Here is an 18,102-nt window from a genome sequence, read left to right as displayed (position 1 = left end):
TTGGAGATCATTACTAGCTCCCTTCCTTGCCCACAAGGATATGTGACCTTGGAAAAATTATTCAATCTCCTAGACAATCAGTTTCTTCACCTTTAAATTTGGGCTACTAATAGAATCTATCTGATAGGATTTTATGATTACTAAATGACTTAATACACATCAAAATGCTCCGCACAGAGTCTAGCACATAATGAGTAAGCTTAATAAAATTGTTAGTTATTAATAAGTCTCTGGGGAGTAGAATTAATTCCATTGTTGAGCTCAGTGGTGAGCACAAAGGATACAAAAACAAGAAGGCATGGTTCTTTATAGAAGGCTTCATGGAGGATGTAAATGATGCCTGATACACATTTTGAAAGAAGGGTAGGAAATAGCTAGATAGAGGACCTTGTGTATGTTTGCATGTGGCAGAAGGCAGAAGACTGGGGGAAGTGGTCCAAGAGAAAGGCTAGTGTTTTCTAGGAAGACAGAGCCCTGTGAACCAAGATGTCATTCTGTAGAAACTGTAAGTAATTAATTTAATATGGCTAAAGCCACTTTGGGAGGTGGGCGTGGCAAGAATGTGGTGATGAATAAGATCATGCAGGGGATGTGTAGAACAAGAAGTGCAGTGAACCAAGGCAGAGACTTGAATAATCCTAACATTGTAGGGGTAGATTAGGAAGCAAACCTAAAAAGGAGATAAGTTTTCTACTTTTGTTGCCTTCTCAGCCACCCAAGGAGCACCGGGTGCTGGCTTGGCATCTTTTCTTATCTTTTCAGATAGGAAAAGACAGCACTGGGGTTGGGAGTGGGGATGAAGCCTGAGAGGCCAAGTAAATCTCCCTCATTAATACTTGGGAGAGGAGAGGCAGGAGAGAGTCAGACAAAAAAAGCAACAGCAACATTGTAGGGTTGAGTTTAGTGGATTAAAGTCTCTAGAGAAATGGAGAGTAGAAGAAGGGGGTTGCAGAAGGGCTTCCATGAGTTATGAACTGAATCCACCTTGATATTGAGAGATAAAAATTTGAAATTTTTCTTAAATTATTTTGGAGTAACTGGACTGTGCTTTTGTGTGTGCAGAGAAAAAGCCAAGTGGAGTTCTAGTTTGATTGTGGTTATTGAAGGAACTGTTGGATAGGTACTAGAACTAAGAGAGTATAATAATACAAATTTCGTGTCATACAAATTTACTATTACCACTGTACTAAACTAACAGTAGTAAAAGTATTGATGGCAACAGGTACTGTTCAATTCTATAAGTAGGTGTTGCCATCCTTCCCATTTTATAGATAAGAAAATCGAGGCATAGAATGGTTGAAGTGATTTGACCAGGTGATTTGAAGGTGATTTGACCAGGTTGAAGTGATTTGACCATTAACTAGTACTGGGTGAACTGAGCGATTGAACTCAGGCATTTGAATTTATAGAAACAATGGAATCAAGATTCTAATTAAAGGACAGCCTTGGCAGAGGGTAAAATTCAAAGTCAAAATTCCTTTTACCATCTAATATTTTATTTCCTCTGTAAGAAAGTGATTGTACTTAATGTAGATATATTATCCAGCTCTTTTAAGTGGGGAAATTGTTACGATGTGAAGAGTAGCGTCATTGGACTGGGTGAGAGGCACAGCTTTTCTTCCATAGAATAAAATATGCTTCTCCCTCTCCCATGGACACAATGCCTTGGTACACTGTGGATTCCGAATAAGTGCTGGCTGAATTGATACGTACTATAATAAACTCCCTGAATTTGCAAGGTGTTGGGTAGGTGACTGCTCAAGCATGATAACTCTGTTACAAAGATGCCTGCATTTATTATTCAAGAGTGCCTTAAGATACTGGGTTAGTCTGGTTCACGGTCTCCTAACAGAAATGGGGACCTGAGTTCACTCAATTTCGGTGGGCACATACGTGTTGCCATTGCTTTGTATTCTTCCTTTTCCTGGTGTTCTTCCCTCCTCTGGCCTACTGGATCTCTGTCCTGGATCAGAAGTTGGGGAGTGGGAAGGCTTACTGATTTCAGCTAGAGTTTAAATCTCCACAATCTTCTGCTATTCCTGGCTGGACAGATTTCCAAAGGGATTGGTTATCAGGCTTTTAAGGAATAAAAGACCCTTTGAGTTTTTGCCTCTTCAGTGCATCTGGAACAGAGGGGAAAGAAAACATTTGTATTTCTACGTATTTGTCCAGGATCACCTGCCTCACGAGGTAATTTCCTTCAGACAAGTGCTGGGCCATGGTGTGTGAAAGATGGCCAAGGTTTGGGGACATATCTTGGAGTCAAATTTAAGAATCAAAATATATAATGCAATTAAGTACTAAAAATTCAAATTAGACATTTCATTTCCACTTAAATACATGCTCCTTCACAAGACTAATTAAAAGCTAGGAGATTAGTGTGCATTGTGATTCAGTTTTAATACCTGCTTTGGGAAAACAATCCAAAATTACTGTTCCAGTACTTGTAGGTTTTTAAGGTCTATGCAGTGCATTTATACTCTGTCTTGTTCACCAAATTCCTTCACACATGATACACAGTATAGGAAAGTCCCCTCTCTGGACAAAGTTTACTCATCATTTCATCTCCATCCAACATTTTAACGATTTCTCACTGTCTGCCTGGCCAGGTGGTAAGACTACAGAATATAAAGAATGAGGTCAAGGTTCCAGTTCTCAAGTAAGTCCGGGGAACTGTCAGGAGCCTGGAGGCCGTGGAAACTCTAACAGCAACAGGTTCACAGAGGCCTTACTTCAATGGTGTATATTCCTTCTTCCAACTCTAAAATTCTATTTCTACTCACGCGTCCTAAATCAATGCGTTAGCTATTCGCAATCACCCAACTTCAGCTAATAAACTAGGAATAAGGTTTCTACTAGTCTGACTTGATTTAAAACGATTACTGCCAATTCTTTGCCCTGCCAATCCTTCAAGTTCAGCTTTAACACGACTCCTGGAAGGGGCTGTGCTAGCATTCTGAAAGTTTATAATTAAGTTCAGTGTGTGTGTGGGATAGAGTGGGGGAGGAAAACTACCATTAATTACAGAGTTTCGTTTGTGAGAGCCTGCCAGGGTTTTAGGAGTAGAAACCGAGAGGCGGATAAAGCTGTCCTCATTTTTAAACAAAAGTAGCACAGGAGTTCCCGGCGGGACCCGGGAGCGTGGGGTGCCCCTGGACGCGGGCGGGTTGGGACCCTTGGCCATCCCTACGTGCACCACTGTCCCCCCGGAGCTGGGTCCGAGGCCCTCGTCCAACAGCGCTGCCGCGGCCCGGGGATCTGAGGGACTGGGGCTTCGGCATTGGCACCTCGCTCTCGGGACGGGAGGCGACCGCGCGCACGGAAGTGCACCCGGCTCTCTCCAGTCGGAGGACGGCTCTCCTCCTCCTTCACTTCCTCCAGCGCCGCTGCCAGGCCTCCCGGGCCGGCTCCTCCCCCTTCTCTACCTCCTTCCACCGCCCGCGGCAGCACTCAGGCGGGGGGTGCGGCGCTCACCCGCGCAGTCCCGAGCGGGAGCCCAGGCGCGGGGCGGCCGAGCGGGAGGGAGGTCGGGGGCCGCCGGCGCCGCTGTCCCCGCCCCGCGCGCCCTGCGCCCCACTTCCCGGGCGGCCGCTCGGTGGCTCAGCCCTCCCGCCTCCCCGGGCGCTGTCGGGGACTCGCCGCGAAGCGAGCGGCCGGCCAGTTTCGGCGCGCGCAGGCGGCGGCGGGCCGCGGGCACCGTGCGCTCCGGGAGGGGTGGCCGCGGCTCCGGCCTCGGCGCCCCGCGCGCGCTCCGGCGATGGCTTCTCCGCCGCGGCGGCGGCTGCGCCTTCGCCCGCGCCGCCTCCTGCTCCTTCTTCCCGGATTCCTGCTGCCTCTTTGCGGCGCCTTCAACCTCGACGTGGACAGTCCTGCCGAGTACTCCGGCCCCGAAGGAAGTTACTTCGGCTTCGCGGTGGATTTCTTCGTGCCCAGCGCGTCTTCGTAAGTGGCCGCACTTGGAAGGGGAGTCAGCCCCCTCCCCCACCGCGCGCGCCCACCCTGCGTTCCCCGGGGGAGACTGTCCGTCCCCCCACCCCCACCGGGGGTTTAGGTTCTGGGCGGATGGACGGTCTGGGGAGGCGAACCCCCGCGGCACCCACCGCCTCCTCTCAGTGCCCCCCTCGCCTCTCCCCGGACGGACAGCTTTGAAGCAGACGTGCGCTTCAAATTCGGGGCAAGTGGGAAAGCAACAAAGGCTGGTCCCGCCGGACTCCGCGCCGCCCCTGCTAGCGTCTCGGGCTAGGTCAGGCTCATTCCCGAACTTCTTTTTTCCTCCGGTACCAGTTCGCCTTCCCCGTAGCCTGCTTCGCAGACTTAAAAAGCCCTCCCCCACACTTTCCGCCTCGCGGGCTGATTCCGTTTCTCGTTCGCTCCTTTTCCAGACATTCTGATGACTAAAATGACCATACCGTCGTAGTAAACTCGTGTCTTATCTCTGATACTGTCAGACCTTTGCACATTTGAGGGCGAACAGACGAATTGAATGTGTCATGTGTTCTTTTTATAGTGATTCATTATTTAGGTCATTGTTCACAAAGAACAAGGGTGTTTGCTGACTTTTCATTCACTGCGGGTCATTTGAATACTGCAGTATTTAAGAATTCAGTTACGTTTTCAAACTGCTAACGTTTTCGCGTTGCAAAGGCCGTCAGGATTTGTAACAGAGTTAATGTCACCATTGGATTCAAAGTTGTCTCTGATTTGACCGAACCTGACATCATCGTTCTCACCACCTCACCCCCATATTAGCGTTAGAAATGCTGATTTGATAGATGTTCACTGGATGCCTTCTGATGTTTAAGTCCTGTTTTCAAGAAGGAAGACTGTTCTTAGGGCTCTTGGAAATTCTAACATTTTTTCCCTTCTCTTTTTTCTGTATTGAAGGTACTATTTTTGAGGCGGTAGAAGGGGAATAATCTTGATGGTCAGTACTTTGATAGGACCATTTTTCCAACTCATGTGTGCCTACTTTGAGGGTGATCTAAATATCTTTCAATGATTTATTCATACTGTCTGAGTGTTGATCATCAAAGGTGTTGATGATTTGTCTGAGTGTTGATTTCATCAAAGGTGACGACCTTGCAGCAGTAAATAGTATGGAAGCAATTAGTGGAAACTAGGCATTGTTTTATGTGGTGAACTCAGTTTTGTTTGTTGTCTTCTGTTTCAGCGCCTTCTATCTATCCAGACCTAAGCACAGATTTTCCAAAATGATAAAAAAAATGATCACTAAGTTTGGGCAACATTTACTCCCTCCTCATTTGATTTAATCATTCTGTCAGCCTTATCTGTTATTTGAAAGTTCTTTTGTTTCCAGATAGCTTCAAGGGTATGCCTTGATAGTACCGATTTTAGTTGTCATCAGAGGTGCTCTTTTAGCTTTAATTGGTACAGAAATTCTAGTAGTTTTGAGAAAATATATTGTCTTTTGACAAGAGTAGGTACTTAAATTAGCAAGAGTTAGCGCTTAAATACTTCAGAGCTGATGGAATGTTTTGTAAATGGTGTAAGTTGAAACCGTCTGAGTTTAGCAGTGTAAAGATGATGACAAGATGATAAACTTTAAGTGTTGTTACTATGGAAAATGCAGTAATATCGAACTGTTGTCATGAGAGGTTTACCATCTTTGATTGCCAGCCTGGACGGCTAATCTTTGACTAATCATTGTAGTTATTGAATATATTATGAATACACAGGTTGCATGACCTCTCATGTGGGCCTTCAATGGTAAGGTAAAATTGAACTTGCTTTGATTCCATATAATATTTTGAAATCTTCATCAGTGACTTTGTTACTGATAGACTAGTGAGTTCTAGATGTAGTCTACCGTAAACAGGCATCAATTTTGAGATTAAAAAAAAAAACACATACAAACAAAGGCTTCTTCTTAGCTTTTCAGATTTTACAAAGCTTAGTGTAAAATTATGTTTAGTTTTGTAAAAGATACTTTTAAATTTAACAAGCATTGGATCCAAGGTACATGAGGATGTGATTTATATTAACAGCTGCACTTACTGTTATTGTTATTTGGTGTGATTATAAACTTCTAAAATAAAAAAAAAATCCACAAATAACAAAGTGTTTATTAAAGACTCCTTTCTCCTAAAAGAAGAATCCCTCGATCAATGAGGAAGCAACAGTAATGAAGTCTCTTTCCATTGCTTCTAGTTTCTTTTGGTATCTAAATACTCCCAGCAAGCTGTAGATTATTTTATGTTTCATTTTTGTTGTTATAAAAAATTGTTACTGAGTTAATTTCCATATTGTTGTGAAAACTAATGAGTCACTATTAAAGAAAAGGAAAAATACTAAGGACAAATATTAAGGTGACTCCTCAAGAAATCCCTTCAATCATGAGTCCTAGGTTTAAAGTGAAAGGTCACAAAAATTGTGATTTAAAATTGTGAAAAATAATAAGTCAGCATTCTGCATTTTTCCCCTATATACATTAATTTACAGTGACTATATTGCCAAACTTACATAAAATTTAAAGATCATATACAGGCCATGAAGTAAAGTCACATTTTTCTTGGGGGAATAATTGGAGAAATTGAAAATTGCACCTTAGGTTTAATTAGGATAATGATATCTTGTGTTGATTAGCCTATTTTATAACTCACAAAGCACTTTTACTTATGGTATCTCACTTCACTCTATAGCACAAAGCACCAGGGGAAGTAGGGAAGTAGATAAACTCATTGCTACAGATGAGGACACTGAGGCCAGAAAGGTTTTCAGTCTTTATTTGTTAGAGTGGATTGGTGTGAGGTTGGGGGCAAGTTGGGATCAAAAGACAGGGTATGAAATTAAAGTCCATTTAATTTTAGGATTCAAATTAAAAAAAATTTGTTTTAAGTTTACTTATTTTTGAGAGAAAGTGCTAGTGGGGGAGGACCAGAGAGAGGGAGACAGAGGATCTGAAGGTGGCTGTGCACTGACAGCAGAGAGCCTCATGTGGAGCTCGAACCCATGGACCCTGAGATCATGACCCGAGCTGAAGTCAGACGCATAACCAACTGAGCCACCTAGGTGTCCCACAAATTTTAAATTTTTAAGAAGAAAGTAACTGGACAATTTTCTTATTTATTCTTCAAATATAAGGTATACAGTTCTCATTTTACATATATATTTTTACATAATGCTGTAATGAGCAACACTGGATTGGAATTCTTGCCCCCCCCCCCCTTAAATACTAATGAAGCCTTGTTTACAGTTGCTTCATGTTCCTGTGACCCCAAGGAAGAGGTGTGGGTGAGTTTGCCCTGGTCGCAGAAGGTCCTACAGCGCATTCAGTAGTTCTCAATTCTGACTTCCTGTTTGCAGCACCTGGAAAACTTTTAAAATAAAACTGCTGCCCTGGCAGCATCTTGGATTTAAAAATAGAGCTTCAACTTCATAATCCCACAGCCTGTGGATCTCTCCTCCTTGACCAGCCCATCTTCCCTCCACTCATTTTCACCAAGTGGTGATGTCAGTTGCACCTTTGTTTCTAATAATGGTGCCATCATTTTCTCTGTTGCCCTGGAAATAATTTCATATTCCTCCCTCTCATTTTCTATTTTCCTTTGTCTCTCCTACTGTAGTCCCCTAATATTAGTCAGTGATTAGTCACCAGACAGAAGGTCCTAGAAATTCTTCCTTGTTACTATTTCTTGCATTCATCTCTGCTCTGCACCTGACTTCAGCTTCCTTGATTTCAGCTTAGAAGGGTGGTCTGTGGCACTCAGATCCTCATCCCTGTCCCCATCCTTTGGCTCTTAGATCTTACATGTTTCTAATAGTTTTATCTTTCTGAAGCATCTTTTTGATCTGGTACTCTACTAAAATTTCCTCAACAGTACGTCCATGGCCAGAGAGAAAGTCCAGACTGCTTAACCTGGATGAAGCCCCTTTTCCTGACACAACTTGCATGTACTTTTCAATGTTGACGCACAGTTTCTCACCTCAGCGTTGTAACCATGTTCATAACCCTTCTCATAGTGATGCCAGCTCATTTTTGTGAACTTTGTGTGGCTCTGGCTATATTGGTTGTTTATTCTTGTCATAAATAATATACATATATAGACTATACTCTTATAATTTAAAAGGCAAGCTCTGTGTTGATTACTCCTGATTAAGCCCCCCGGGGTTTATAGGACATTATAAAAGAAAAGAGAAAATGTCTAGAATTTATAGTTACTGTGCTTGTTTCATGTCATATAAATATTGACCCTGCAGCACTTTTTTTTAAATGAAAAGTAAATCTGAGACTGGAATTACCTCTCTGAAAAAACATTCATGCTATTTTATACACATTTTTTTCTATATACGGGTGTGGTAATTTTTCGAAAGTTGCTTTTGATGAAGGCTCATTCACTGGTCAGCCCAGAGTCAGCCAGATATATTAGACATGCTTTATCTTGGAGAAGTCAGTGCTGAAACAGCCAAATAACTTAGTTCATTTGGAGGGTTTAAAAAATGTACTTGTCATTGTTTGGCTGGTTGCCTCTCCTTGGTAGTGAAGGTCACATTCCCTGAAGCAACTGCCCTTAAAGTCCACTTTGGATAGGAAGTGCATCCGAAAGGCATCCTCCTGGTTGGTTTCTCTGATCCTCTTGTCTCCCTCTCGCTTCCTCTTCCTTCTCCCTGCCCATCTATTCTTTTTTTCTCCTCCCCACTCCTCCTGTACCTCTCCTCCCCCTTTTTTGTTTTATCCTGTCTTCCCCCACCCCCCTTCTCCTACACTTTCTCCTCACTCCCTTTTTCTTCTACCTCTCCTCCCCCACCGACACACTCTGCTCTTAATCTTTCAGAATTTCTTGTGGCATGATGTTGATTAATAGTCTGCCCGTGTATGTAAACCATAATGATGGACATGTCTTGAGTCATTTGACCAGAATAGTGAGGATAAGGATCCTGATTCTGTTCTTGGGTAAACTTGGGAGGAGATGGAGTCTGCCAGCAGAAGGCGGCAGGCATGTGAAACGGAGTTGCTCAGCTTCAGATTTTCACTGCTAATCAGCGAAATCTCTGTCAGCTCCAGCTAACCCCAAGCGTCTTCCCCAGCTCCCCACTCTTGTCAGGAAGTGTTGCAAGTCCTCTACTTTGTACCCTTCTTCCTTTTTTTTCCTCTTGAGGTCTTGCATTTAAGTTAATTAATGATCCTTTGAGGAAACTGAGGAAAGGAAACCCTTTTTGAAAATAGCTTTTAACTTTTATGTGTTCTACTTTATTAGAATAGTTTATTAATTGTTTTTAATTCTGGGGCCATCATATATTTTTATGATGCCTTCAGATTTTCTAAGTTTGTTTTTGTCTACTGTCCACATTCAGAAATCTTTTTAGAAGTGATCACAGTGGGCATTGTTATACAGGAAGCTGAGGCTCAAATATTGAACAAGTGACTTTCTCAGTTGATTTATATCGGGTAATTGTAACCTATAGTATCCAACTGCTTATTAGACAGTGCTGTTTATATTGCCAAATTTTTTCAGCTCTGTCACTTGTCTTACCCTAATTAAGCTGTTACAGACATTAGTTAGACATTCTTAGATGAACTTCAATAATTACTTAATTCTTATAAAGCATTTCATTAGCAGGCTGTTTTGTTATTCTAGTAAAAAAAATACGTGATGTAAAATTCATTTTCCTAATACATCAACAGGGCTTTTGTTTTCTGTAGTCTGTGTTGCTTTTATATTCCTTAATTTTCTCAAATATCATCTTTTATCATCCTTTACTTTTTATTCTCTATAAATATTTAATTTCTCTTTATATAGCTCCTTCTTAGGACTTAACATTTGTCTAAGGCAGTTTACTTTCTCCATCTCCCCATTTTTCTTTTTTAAAAACTTTCTGTAATATTCTTTAAAAGTAAATATTATGTTGACACTTTGGAAAAAGTACTTTTATTCCTCAGCTTTTTTTTCTCCCCCATTAACCTAGCATTTAGAAATTAACAGTGCTCACACATTCCTTTTATATTATTCTACCATTTCTGTGGCATTTCACCAATGTGCAAGACTGCACATGAAAGTATGCTTAGGAAAACCTAACGAACACCCATGTTAGTACATCTAATTACCCATCATTTCATGCCTACAATGTGCAAATGGCCGGATGAGAAGCAGCAGCCATGTTCATGGTCTTATCCAAGGAATGCGAACTTTGTGCTGCCAGTGGAGTGCAGTTTTCTTTCAGAACCCTCCTACCACGTCCTTTTTTGTGTCTTTGCTGAAGTCCCTTACTGCGAGTAACTTTCCAGCCCTCTCTCATAGTGCCCAAGTAAAGAAAGTGTCTGAAATCCAAAATTAAGAAGAAATATGTATGTAAAGAAATTGTTGTAAGGGTAATTTAAATAATTGGATGTTTAATAGAGGATGATTTTTGGTGGTAGTGGAAATGGCTATTTACATAGGGCTTTCTTAAGATTGAAGCCCGTAACTATCGAATTTACTTGCTACTTACCTGTCAATTAAAAAAACTTTTCTTGAGTGCTTGTTATGTGCCAGGCCCAAAGATAAATTAGAGTCTCCTACTTTCAAGGAAGCAATTTATTTATTTATTTATTTTTATTATTATTTTTAATATTTATTTACCTTTGAGAGAGAAAGAGAGAGACAGAAAGAGAGAGAGAGGGAGTGTGTGAGCTGGGGGAGGGGCAGAGAGAGAGAGGGAGACACACAATCTGTCAGCACAGAGCTGGATGAGGGGCTCTAACTGAGATCATGACCTGAGCTGAAGTCAGACACTTAACCGACTGAGTCACCCAGGTACCCCTCAAGGAAGCAGTTTATTATAAGGTAGGAAGAATAGCTTTGATAAAAAAAAAAAATTATAAAAGATTCTATAATGTGCAATGTGGTGATGGTCAGGAAATGAGTTTTTCTTGGAAATTTCTAGGCAAATTCTGAGAACCACCTCCTTGGTCCTCATCTGGAACCTGGCTGTTACCCAGCACTGAAATCATATGTATACCTGTGATTGTATTATGGTTATTAGGACTATTGCAGGACTTGACCCCAGCCTTTTCAGGTGTAGACCCTGAAAAGTATACTTGTCTGAAATGTTCTTTTCCCTATCATGCGCTCAAAACTCATTGCATCCAGGGGCACCTGGGTGGCTTAGTCGGTTAAGTGTCTGACACTTGATTTCAGCTCGGATCATGGTCTTACAGTTTGAGCACATGTGATGGAGCCCCGCGTGGGGCTCTGTGCTGACAGTGTGGAGCCTGCTTGGGATTCCCTCTCTCCTGCCTCTGCCCCGCTCATGCTCGCTCTCTCTCTCTCTCTCTCAAAATAAATAAACATTGAAAGAAAATTAAAAAAACCCCAAAAAACATTTAATCCAGATGAATAGGGGAAGTTTTATGATGTGTATGGCCAAATTTTTGACCTTTTGAAATGGAAAATTATTTATATTTATTTATACTTATAATATAAAATTATATTTATTTACATAAATATCTTAGCTATTAACCAGCTCCCCTGCAGTAAAGGAGGCTGGATGACATTGAGTGCCCTCTTATTCATGGGGGTACGTAAGGCCTCTCCTACTCATAGCCTTTTTTTTTTCCTGCTGAGTGCAAACTAAGTTGGTTGTGATGAGAAGGAGCCAGCATTGATGTTTTACTGATGCCAAATATGACTGCATAAAGCTTTATTAAACAGGGTGTGGTTCGGTTGGGAGTTTTGCCTTTGAGTATGGAGTGTTTTTTTTTTTTTTTTTTTATTGAGTATGGAATTTTTTTTTTTTAATTTTTTTTTTTTCAAAGTTTATTTATTTTTGGGACAGAGAGACACAGAGCATGAACGGGGGAGGGGCAGAGAGAGAGGGAGACACAGAATCGGAAACAGGCTCCAGGCTCCGAGCCATCAGCCCAGAGCCTGATGCGGGGCTCGAACCCACGGACCGCGAGATCGTGACCTGGCTGAAGTTGGACGCTTAACCGACTGCGCCACCCAGGCGCCCCGAGTATGGAGTTTTAAGATGAATATCAGAAAGCAGGATTCCTGTTAAACCAGCCAGTCAGTCATGCAGCCAGCTCTGGACGAGTCTAAGTATGATTTAGCAGATACCACCCGGAAGAAATGAAATTGAAATTGATAAGTAAAAGTTAAAATGAGCACATCTCATATTAAAATGTAGCTTTGTTCATAACTTTAAAAAAAAGGAAAGGCAGTGAAGTATTTTCTATGCTACAATTTAAGTGACTAAATGTTTAATGAGGAAGTGAAATAATAATGGTGGTAGCATTTATTGAGGGCCTTCCATGTATAACTATATCCTGTTTTCTTTTATACTTCAATCAGTTTCTTTTCATTCTCTTTTACTATATCCTCTTTCTTTACCTGACTCCTAAAGGCTCTTGCTCCCCAGAGCTCACTGTTTGGCTCTCTTCTTTCTAAAGCTTCCCGGCATGAACCCATCTACCCTAAGTTGACATTCTCAATACATGATCTCTGAGGCAAAACTCTCCTCAGAGCTCCGGACTACCAAGTGGTGTCTAACAGATACTTCAGAGTAACATTGAGAACTGAATTCTTGGTTTTCCTGTAAATATTTAATCTGCCTTCTGCTTCCTTACTCTTTAGGCTTTTTTCTTTTTGTGCAGTAAATTGCACTTCAGAATGAAACCTGGGTGACATTTTTTAATCTTCCCTTTCCCCCATATTACAGCCACCAGCTATTCCTGTTCATTCTATTCCAGATATTTCCAAAGTCTGCCCACCCATCTCCTTCTCCACCCACCTTCCCAATCTAGGTCACTATTATCTCCTCCCTTCCCTGCTGAAAGTCTCTTACTTTCCTTGTTCCATTTTGTTCCCCTCCCTCCTTAATCCTTTCCCCAGAAGGCACCAAATATAGTTTTCTCTATTAGATTGTGTCATTCTTTTGCTTAAAAAAAATGCAAAGGCTTCACATAGACCTTATGATAAAATCCAAGAGTATTACATTAGTTGAACGGCCCTGCTTGATTTAGTTCTTGCCAAGCTCCCCACCTTTATCATGTGTCCCTCTTAGCTTGCTCTTTTGCTTCAGCCACACCTTTTTCTTGAAACTCTCCGACACTGATCTTTTTCTTGCTGAGGGTCTTTGTCCCTCTGCCCGGGGTGCTCCCATCTACTTCTTCATGCCACACCCTTATCCCACCTTTCTCACCTTGCCTCCCCCCCCAGCCCCTCCCCCCCCCACCCCAACACACAAACACTCCTTGGTGACCATCTAATCCTGTACATCTCGGTTATATTTAGCAGTAAGTTTCCTTGCTACTTTATCTAAACAAGGTCTTTCCTCTTCCTTCTTTACAGAAAACTTCCTTTGACTTCTCCTTATGTAAAGTAAGTCTTTCCCCTCCATTCTTTCAAGATTACTTTCCTTTATGTAAAGAAGTTTTTCCTTCACAGCATTTGTAAGCATGACTGATTTTCTTGGTCAAGTTCTCCATTTCTTCCCAAAAGGAATGTAAACACCACCGAGAGCAGGAAACGAGGTTGTTTTATTCATGGTGATGTTCCCAGTGCCCAGGACTGTGCTCTATGTAGACGAGACACTCAAGCCGTTTCTTTTTCTGAATGAATAGAAAAAACTAATGAAAAGGTCTCTTTTGCTTAGAAACTGGACTCTGTATTATTTTGTCTCCTGCTCATTTTATCCTGATAAGAAATTGAATAGCGATCCTATTCTTTGGCCAGGATTGACTAGATTAATCCTCTGAAAAGATAAATTTATTAGTCATTAAAAAAAAATTACTGAAGTACAGTAGTTCCAAAACAAGATATGTTTTCAAAAAGAAAAAAATGATAGTAGGTAGAATTACAATACTTTAGAATTATTTATTTATTTAGTTTTGCTTAGCATTCAGGATATAGAAAGTCTATGGCAGACCACACACAAAAAAACCATTCCAAAAAACCCTAAATCAAAACATCTGTCCCAGATTCTAGCCAGCACACATTTTTAACAGCTTTTTTGAGATGCAGTTGATATATAATAAACTGTATATGTTTAAAGTGTACAGTTTGACCAGCACAGATTTTTAAATGACATGTCACTCTGAAGTTGCCTTATAAGATGTTATTAGCATGGATAAACTGTATTGAATAATGTATGTATGTAAGAGCATCAAATGAATATAGAAGATAGATTATGCCCTCAGTGAATGGTTAAAAATAATTGTGGATAATAGCAAGAGAATGATTGTTCTTTCTAAATCATAGGTTACTGTTTATGCTTTGTGCCATTTAAAATCTTATCTTCCCTTTTGTATTTTACCAGGATGTTTCTTCTGGTGGGAGCACCCAAAGCAAACACTACCCAGCCTGGGATTGTGGAAGGAGGGCAAGTCCTCAAGTGTGACTGGTCTTCTCACCGCGGGTGCCAGCCAATTGAATTCGATGCCACAGGTAAATATTTCAACAGTGGCCTCTTTTCCTTTACCCTCTCTTCCCTTCCCTCCTGTTGGGGAGCAAGAATTTCTGTCTCCATTAAAGGCCCTTCTACCTGGGCTAAGAATCAAGTTGACAGGAGACAGATAACAGGAGAAAATCAAAATTAATAGGTGCATATATGTATGGGGAATCCATATAGACATGGAAATTCTGAAGACAGGCAGAATGAGGTATAGTATGTCATCCTGAACTAAGGAGAAAGGGGGTAGGGGTCTGGGATTTCAGAGGAAAGGAATGCATTTCATGGAGTGGTAATAAGAGAAGCAGATGTTTGATAATTAGATGTTTGCCCTGCCATACAGATGGGTCACTCAGATAAAGTTTGTCTCTGTTAATAACCCATATTCTGAGAAAAATACTCAATTTAGCTTCATCTGTGTGGTTAAGGGAGCAACAAAAGTCTCTTGAGTCCACAGGATCTCAAGTGCCTTCAGCTCAAAATAATCCATATGCCAAAATGGCACATTGGGGGGGGGGGGGCGGGTGCTGTCCCAAAACCCCTTCATTCCCCCCATTAGATATTTATTTAGTATCATTTAATTTTTAGAAGAACTTACTTTAGCTTAAATGTAACAACTTAATAAAACAATTTATATAAGCACTTCAGATCCCTAGGAAGGTTACATCAAGACAAAAGACTTAACATTTTTCCTACAATTTTGTCATATATGTATAAAAGTCTTAAAAATACATTGTATTTTCACTGTTTTGGATGTCTTCAGTTTCAAACCATGTGAATTTGCAGAAATCTGGGGAAATATATTAAAGTGTTTTTCTGTCTCTTCTGAGAAGAAGGAACAAGGCTTTTTGTCTTTTTCTTTGTCAGCAAAATTGAAGTGCAACTTACTGACAATTATACATCAAGTCCCTAATCATGAAATAATCTAAAACCTTGAGTGATGCTACCAAAACCAGTTGAAGAATTTTTGTATTCAAGTAGATTTGGTTGACTTAAAAAAAAAAATTCTTACCCAAAATTTCTTGGATAAATTATGCATTATGGTTTGGATAACATTAAAATCTTATCTATAGGGACAAATTTCTGTGTCAGACAAGACTGTGGTGGAAAGGAGAAAAATAGCATGAGGAAGATGGGAAGAAAAAAGTTGAGTTTTACATTTACATCAATGAAATAAAATATATAGAATCCTGTACACATTTGTATTGGAATATTTGTCTGCATTGGTGCAAACTTAGAGAATCTTCAAAGAAATAATGTGGCATTCTTTTGGTAAAATAGTTTTACAGAATTTTTTAACAATTTTGATTTGCTGGCTTTGAGAGAATATTTTAAGATAAGCCTAAAGACAACTAATTTTTTTTCCATATTGTTGTTTCCTGCTAGTTCTAAAATATATTAGTTCTGGGAATTATAATATTAGTGAAACAGGAATCATGGTGTAGGCTGTTCCATTTGGCATTCTGGTCAGTGCCAAAATGAGTGTCTGTCATTAAGTTAACTCTTAATAGAAATCAGGTCACATATTTGTTTTTTTCCATTTGAAATCATCTACATTAAGCCCTGTTGTATTTTCCATATATGGCTGACATTTGGAAAACCCCGAGAGTATGTCAATAGGCTCTATTTGACTACAAATGGAGAAACACCAGTGATTCAAAATAATACAGGTCAGGGCATTTATATCTTCTAACAAAATAAGATAATAATAAAATGAAACCATACTTTAGTTTTGATAGGTTGTACTTTTCAGATATATTTCTGTACTCAACACCATAGGTTTTTATGGAACACAAGATTATTTATTGCTTTTTTAAAATTTAGCTTTATGTACTGTTCTGTTTATTAACAAATTAATATATGCACTTGGTAAAAAAAAAAATTTCAAACTGTCCAAAAAGGGTATACAATGAAAAAAAAGGAGTCTCTCACATCAACCTGCTTAGAGGCAGTTGTTCTAAACAATTTCTTTGATCTTTTTAGAATTTTCTTACTCCCACATATGTGTATATCCTTAAAAAAAAAGACTCACAAGGGGCGCCTGAGTGGCTCGGTCGGTTAAGTGTCTGACTTCGGCTCAGGTCATGATCTCGCGGTCCGTGAGTTCTAGCCCCGCGTCGGGCTCTGTGCTGACCGCTCAGAGCCTGGAGCCTGTTTCAGATTCTGTGTCTCCCTCTCTTTCTGCCCCTCCCCTGTTCATGCTCTGTCTCTCTCCTTCTCAAAAATAGATAAATGTTAAAAAAAAAAAATTTAAAAAAAAAAGACTCACAAATAAGAATACACTCAATATTTCTGTTAAGCACTTGACTCCTCCCCACCCCTCCCAACAATATAAATCTTTTGTAGTTTTCCTTTCCATATGTATATATAAGCAAGAGTTTATCTTGTTCTTTGCAAAATACTGATGGTATTTATTCTTTAGTGTATATAACCTAATTTATTTAACTTGTATTTCCTGTTGCTGGACATTTAGATTGTTTCTAATCTTTTGTAATTATGAACACTGCAGTAGGGAAAAATCTTATATGTATGTATTTATGCAAATGTGTGAGTATGTGTGTAGGATAAAGTCCTAGCAGAGGATTTTTAAATATGTACATTTGAAGTTTTGATAGGTGTGGCAAATTATTCTTCACAGAGGTTTATATTCCCCCAATTTTACAATGGGAAGAATTTTACCATTCCTCCTTTTCTGACATCCATGACAACACCATTTATCATCATACATTTATCTTTGTCAACTTTATATTGTAATTATCCTATCCATATTATGTATCTATTTATGTATATTTTATATGATTATGTTAATTTATATTCCTTTAATGGTAAGATTAATCATCTTTGCATTTGTTTGTAAGCCATAGCATTCCTTTTCTTGTGCACCACTATTTACTATATTTACTTATATTTTCTATTGATTTGTGATTTTAAGAAATTAATTTCAGTTGATGGCATGCTATCCTTTTAGTTGCTTATGTCAAAATCTGGAGTTATGCGTGACATTACATCTATCAGAAAATCAAAATCTAACTGCTTCTTGTCATTTTGCTGCTAACATCCTGGTCTAAGCCACCATTGTCTCCCACCTGCACTGTTGCCGTGGACTCCTGAGTTAGCAAGGGTACTGCCAGGATGGTATGCTTAAATTGGGATAGTTTGAGGAGCTTTTAGTAAAAGAACTATTTTAAAAGAGTACTGTGCAAGGTCTCATTACAATTGGGCCCCTTGGCCTGAAGGTAGATCGGGAAGGGAGTGGTTACTAGAATTCAGAGGATTAGGTGGAGAAAGCCACAGGACAGGAGCTGTGGCTTTTGTCCAAGGGCAGTAGCCAGTCCAGAGTAACTGGAAGGGAGGAGCAGGGGGAAAAAACCACCCTGACTCACTCTCTTCCCTCCCTTTGATCCTGTGTGTGCTCCCCACTGGTGGAATCCACATGGGAGCCAGGGGACACGGCAGTCCGTGAGTTCATCCTGGTCAACATCCTGGGCCAAGAGCAGGGTGGATAGGAAACCTGGAGGAGCAGTTGGAAGAGAGCTGCTATGTGTCACTGTTTTCCCCACTTCTGCCCTGGATACTCCCAGACTGTTCTCTACAGCAGCCAGAGTGATTCTTTTAAAACATTCCGATTATAACACTCCTGTTCATATTCCACTAATACCTTACCATCTGTCTTATAGTAGCCGAGAGGTCCCTGAGTTTCAGTCCACTATTTGT

General features: G+C 40.4%; 1 protein-coding gene across 1 annotated transcript in view; it reads left to right on the top strand.

Moving 5' to 3' along the window:
* Window positions 1-3,757: 3,757 nt before the first annotated feature.
* Window positions 3,758-18,102, top strand: part of ITGAV (integrin subunit alpha V) — a 91,160-nt gene continuing 76,815 nt past the window's right edge. The window contains exons 1-2 of the mRNA XM_047084652.1: window positions 3,758-3,942; window positions 14,257-14,384. Of these exons, the coding sequence (XP_046940608.1) occupies window positions 3,758-3,942; window positions 14,257-14,384 (313 nt within the window). The remainder of the gene's footprint in view (window positions 3,943-14,256; window positions 14,385-18,102) is intronic.

The sequence above is a fragment of the Lynx rufus genome, unplaced genomic scaffold (genome assembly GCF_022079265.1).
Source record: "Lynx rufus isolate CCGP_SWC_20201006 ecotype Redwood Valley unplaced genomic scaffold, mLynRuf1.p SCAF_2, whole genome shotgun sequence".
Lineage (NCBI taxonomy): Eukaryota > Metazoa > Chordata > Mammalia > Carnivora > Felidae > Lynx > Lynx rufus.
This window is presented reverse-complemented; position numbering and strand designations above follow the sequence as displayed.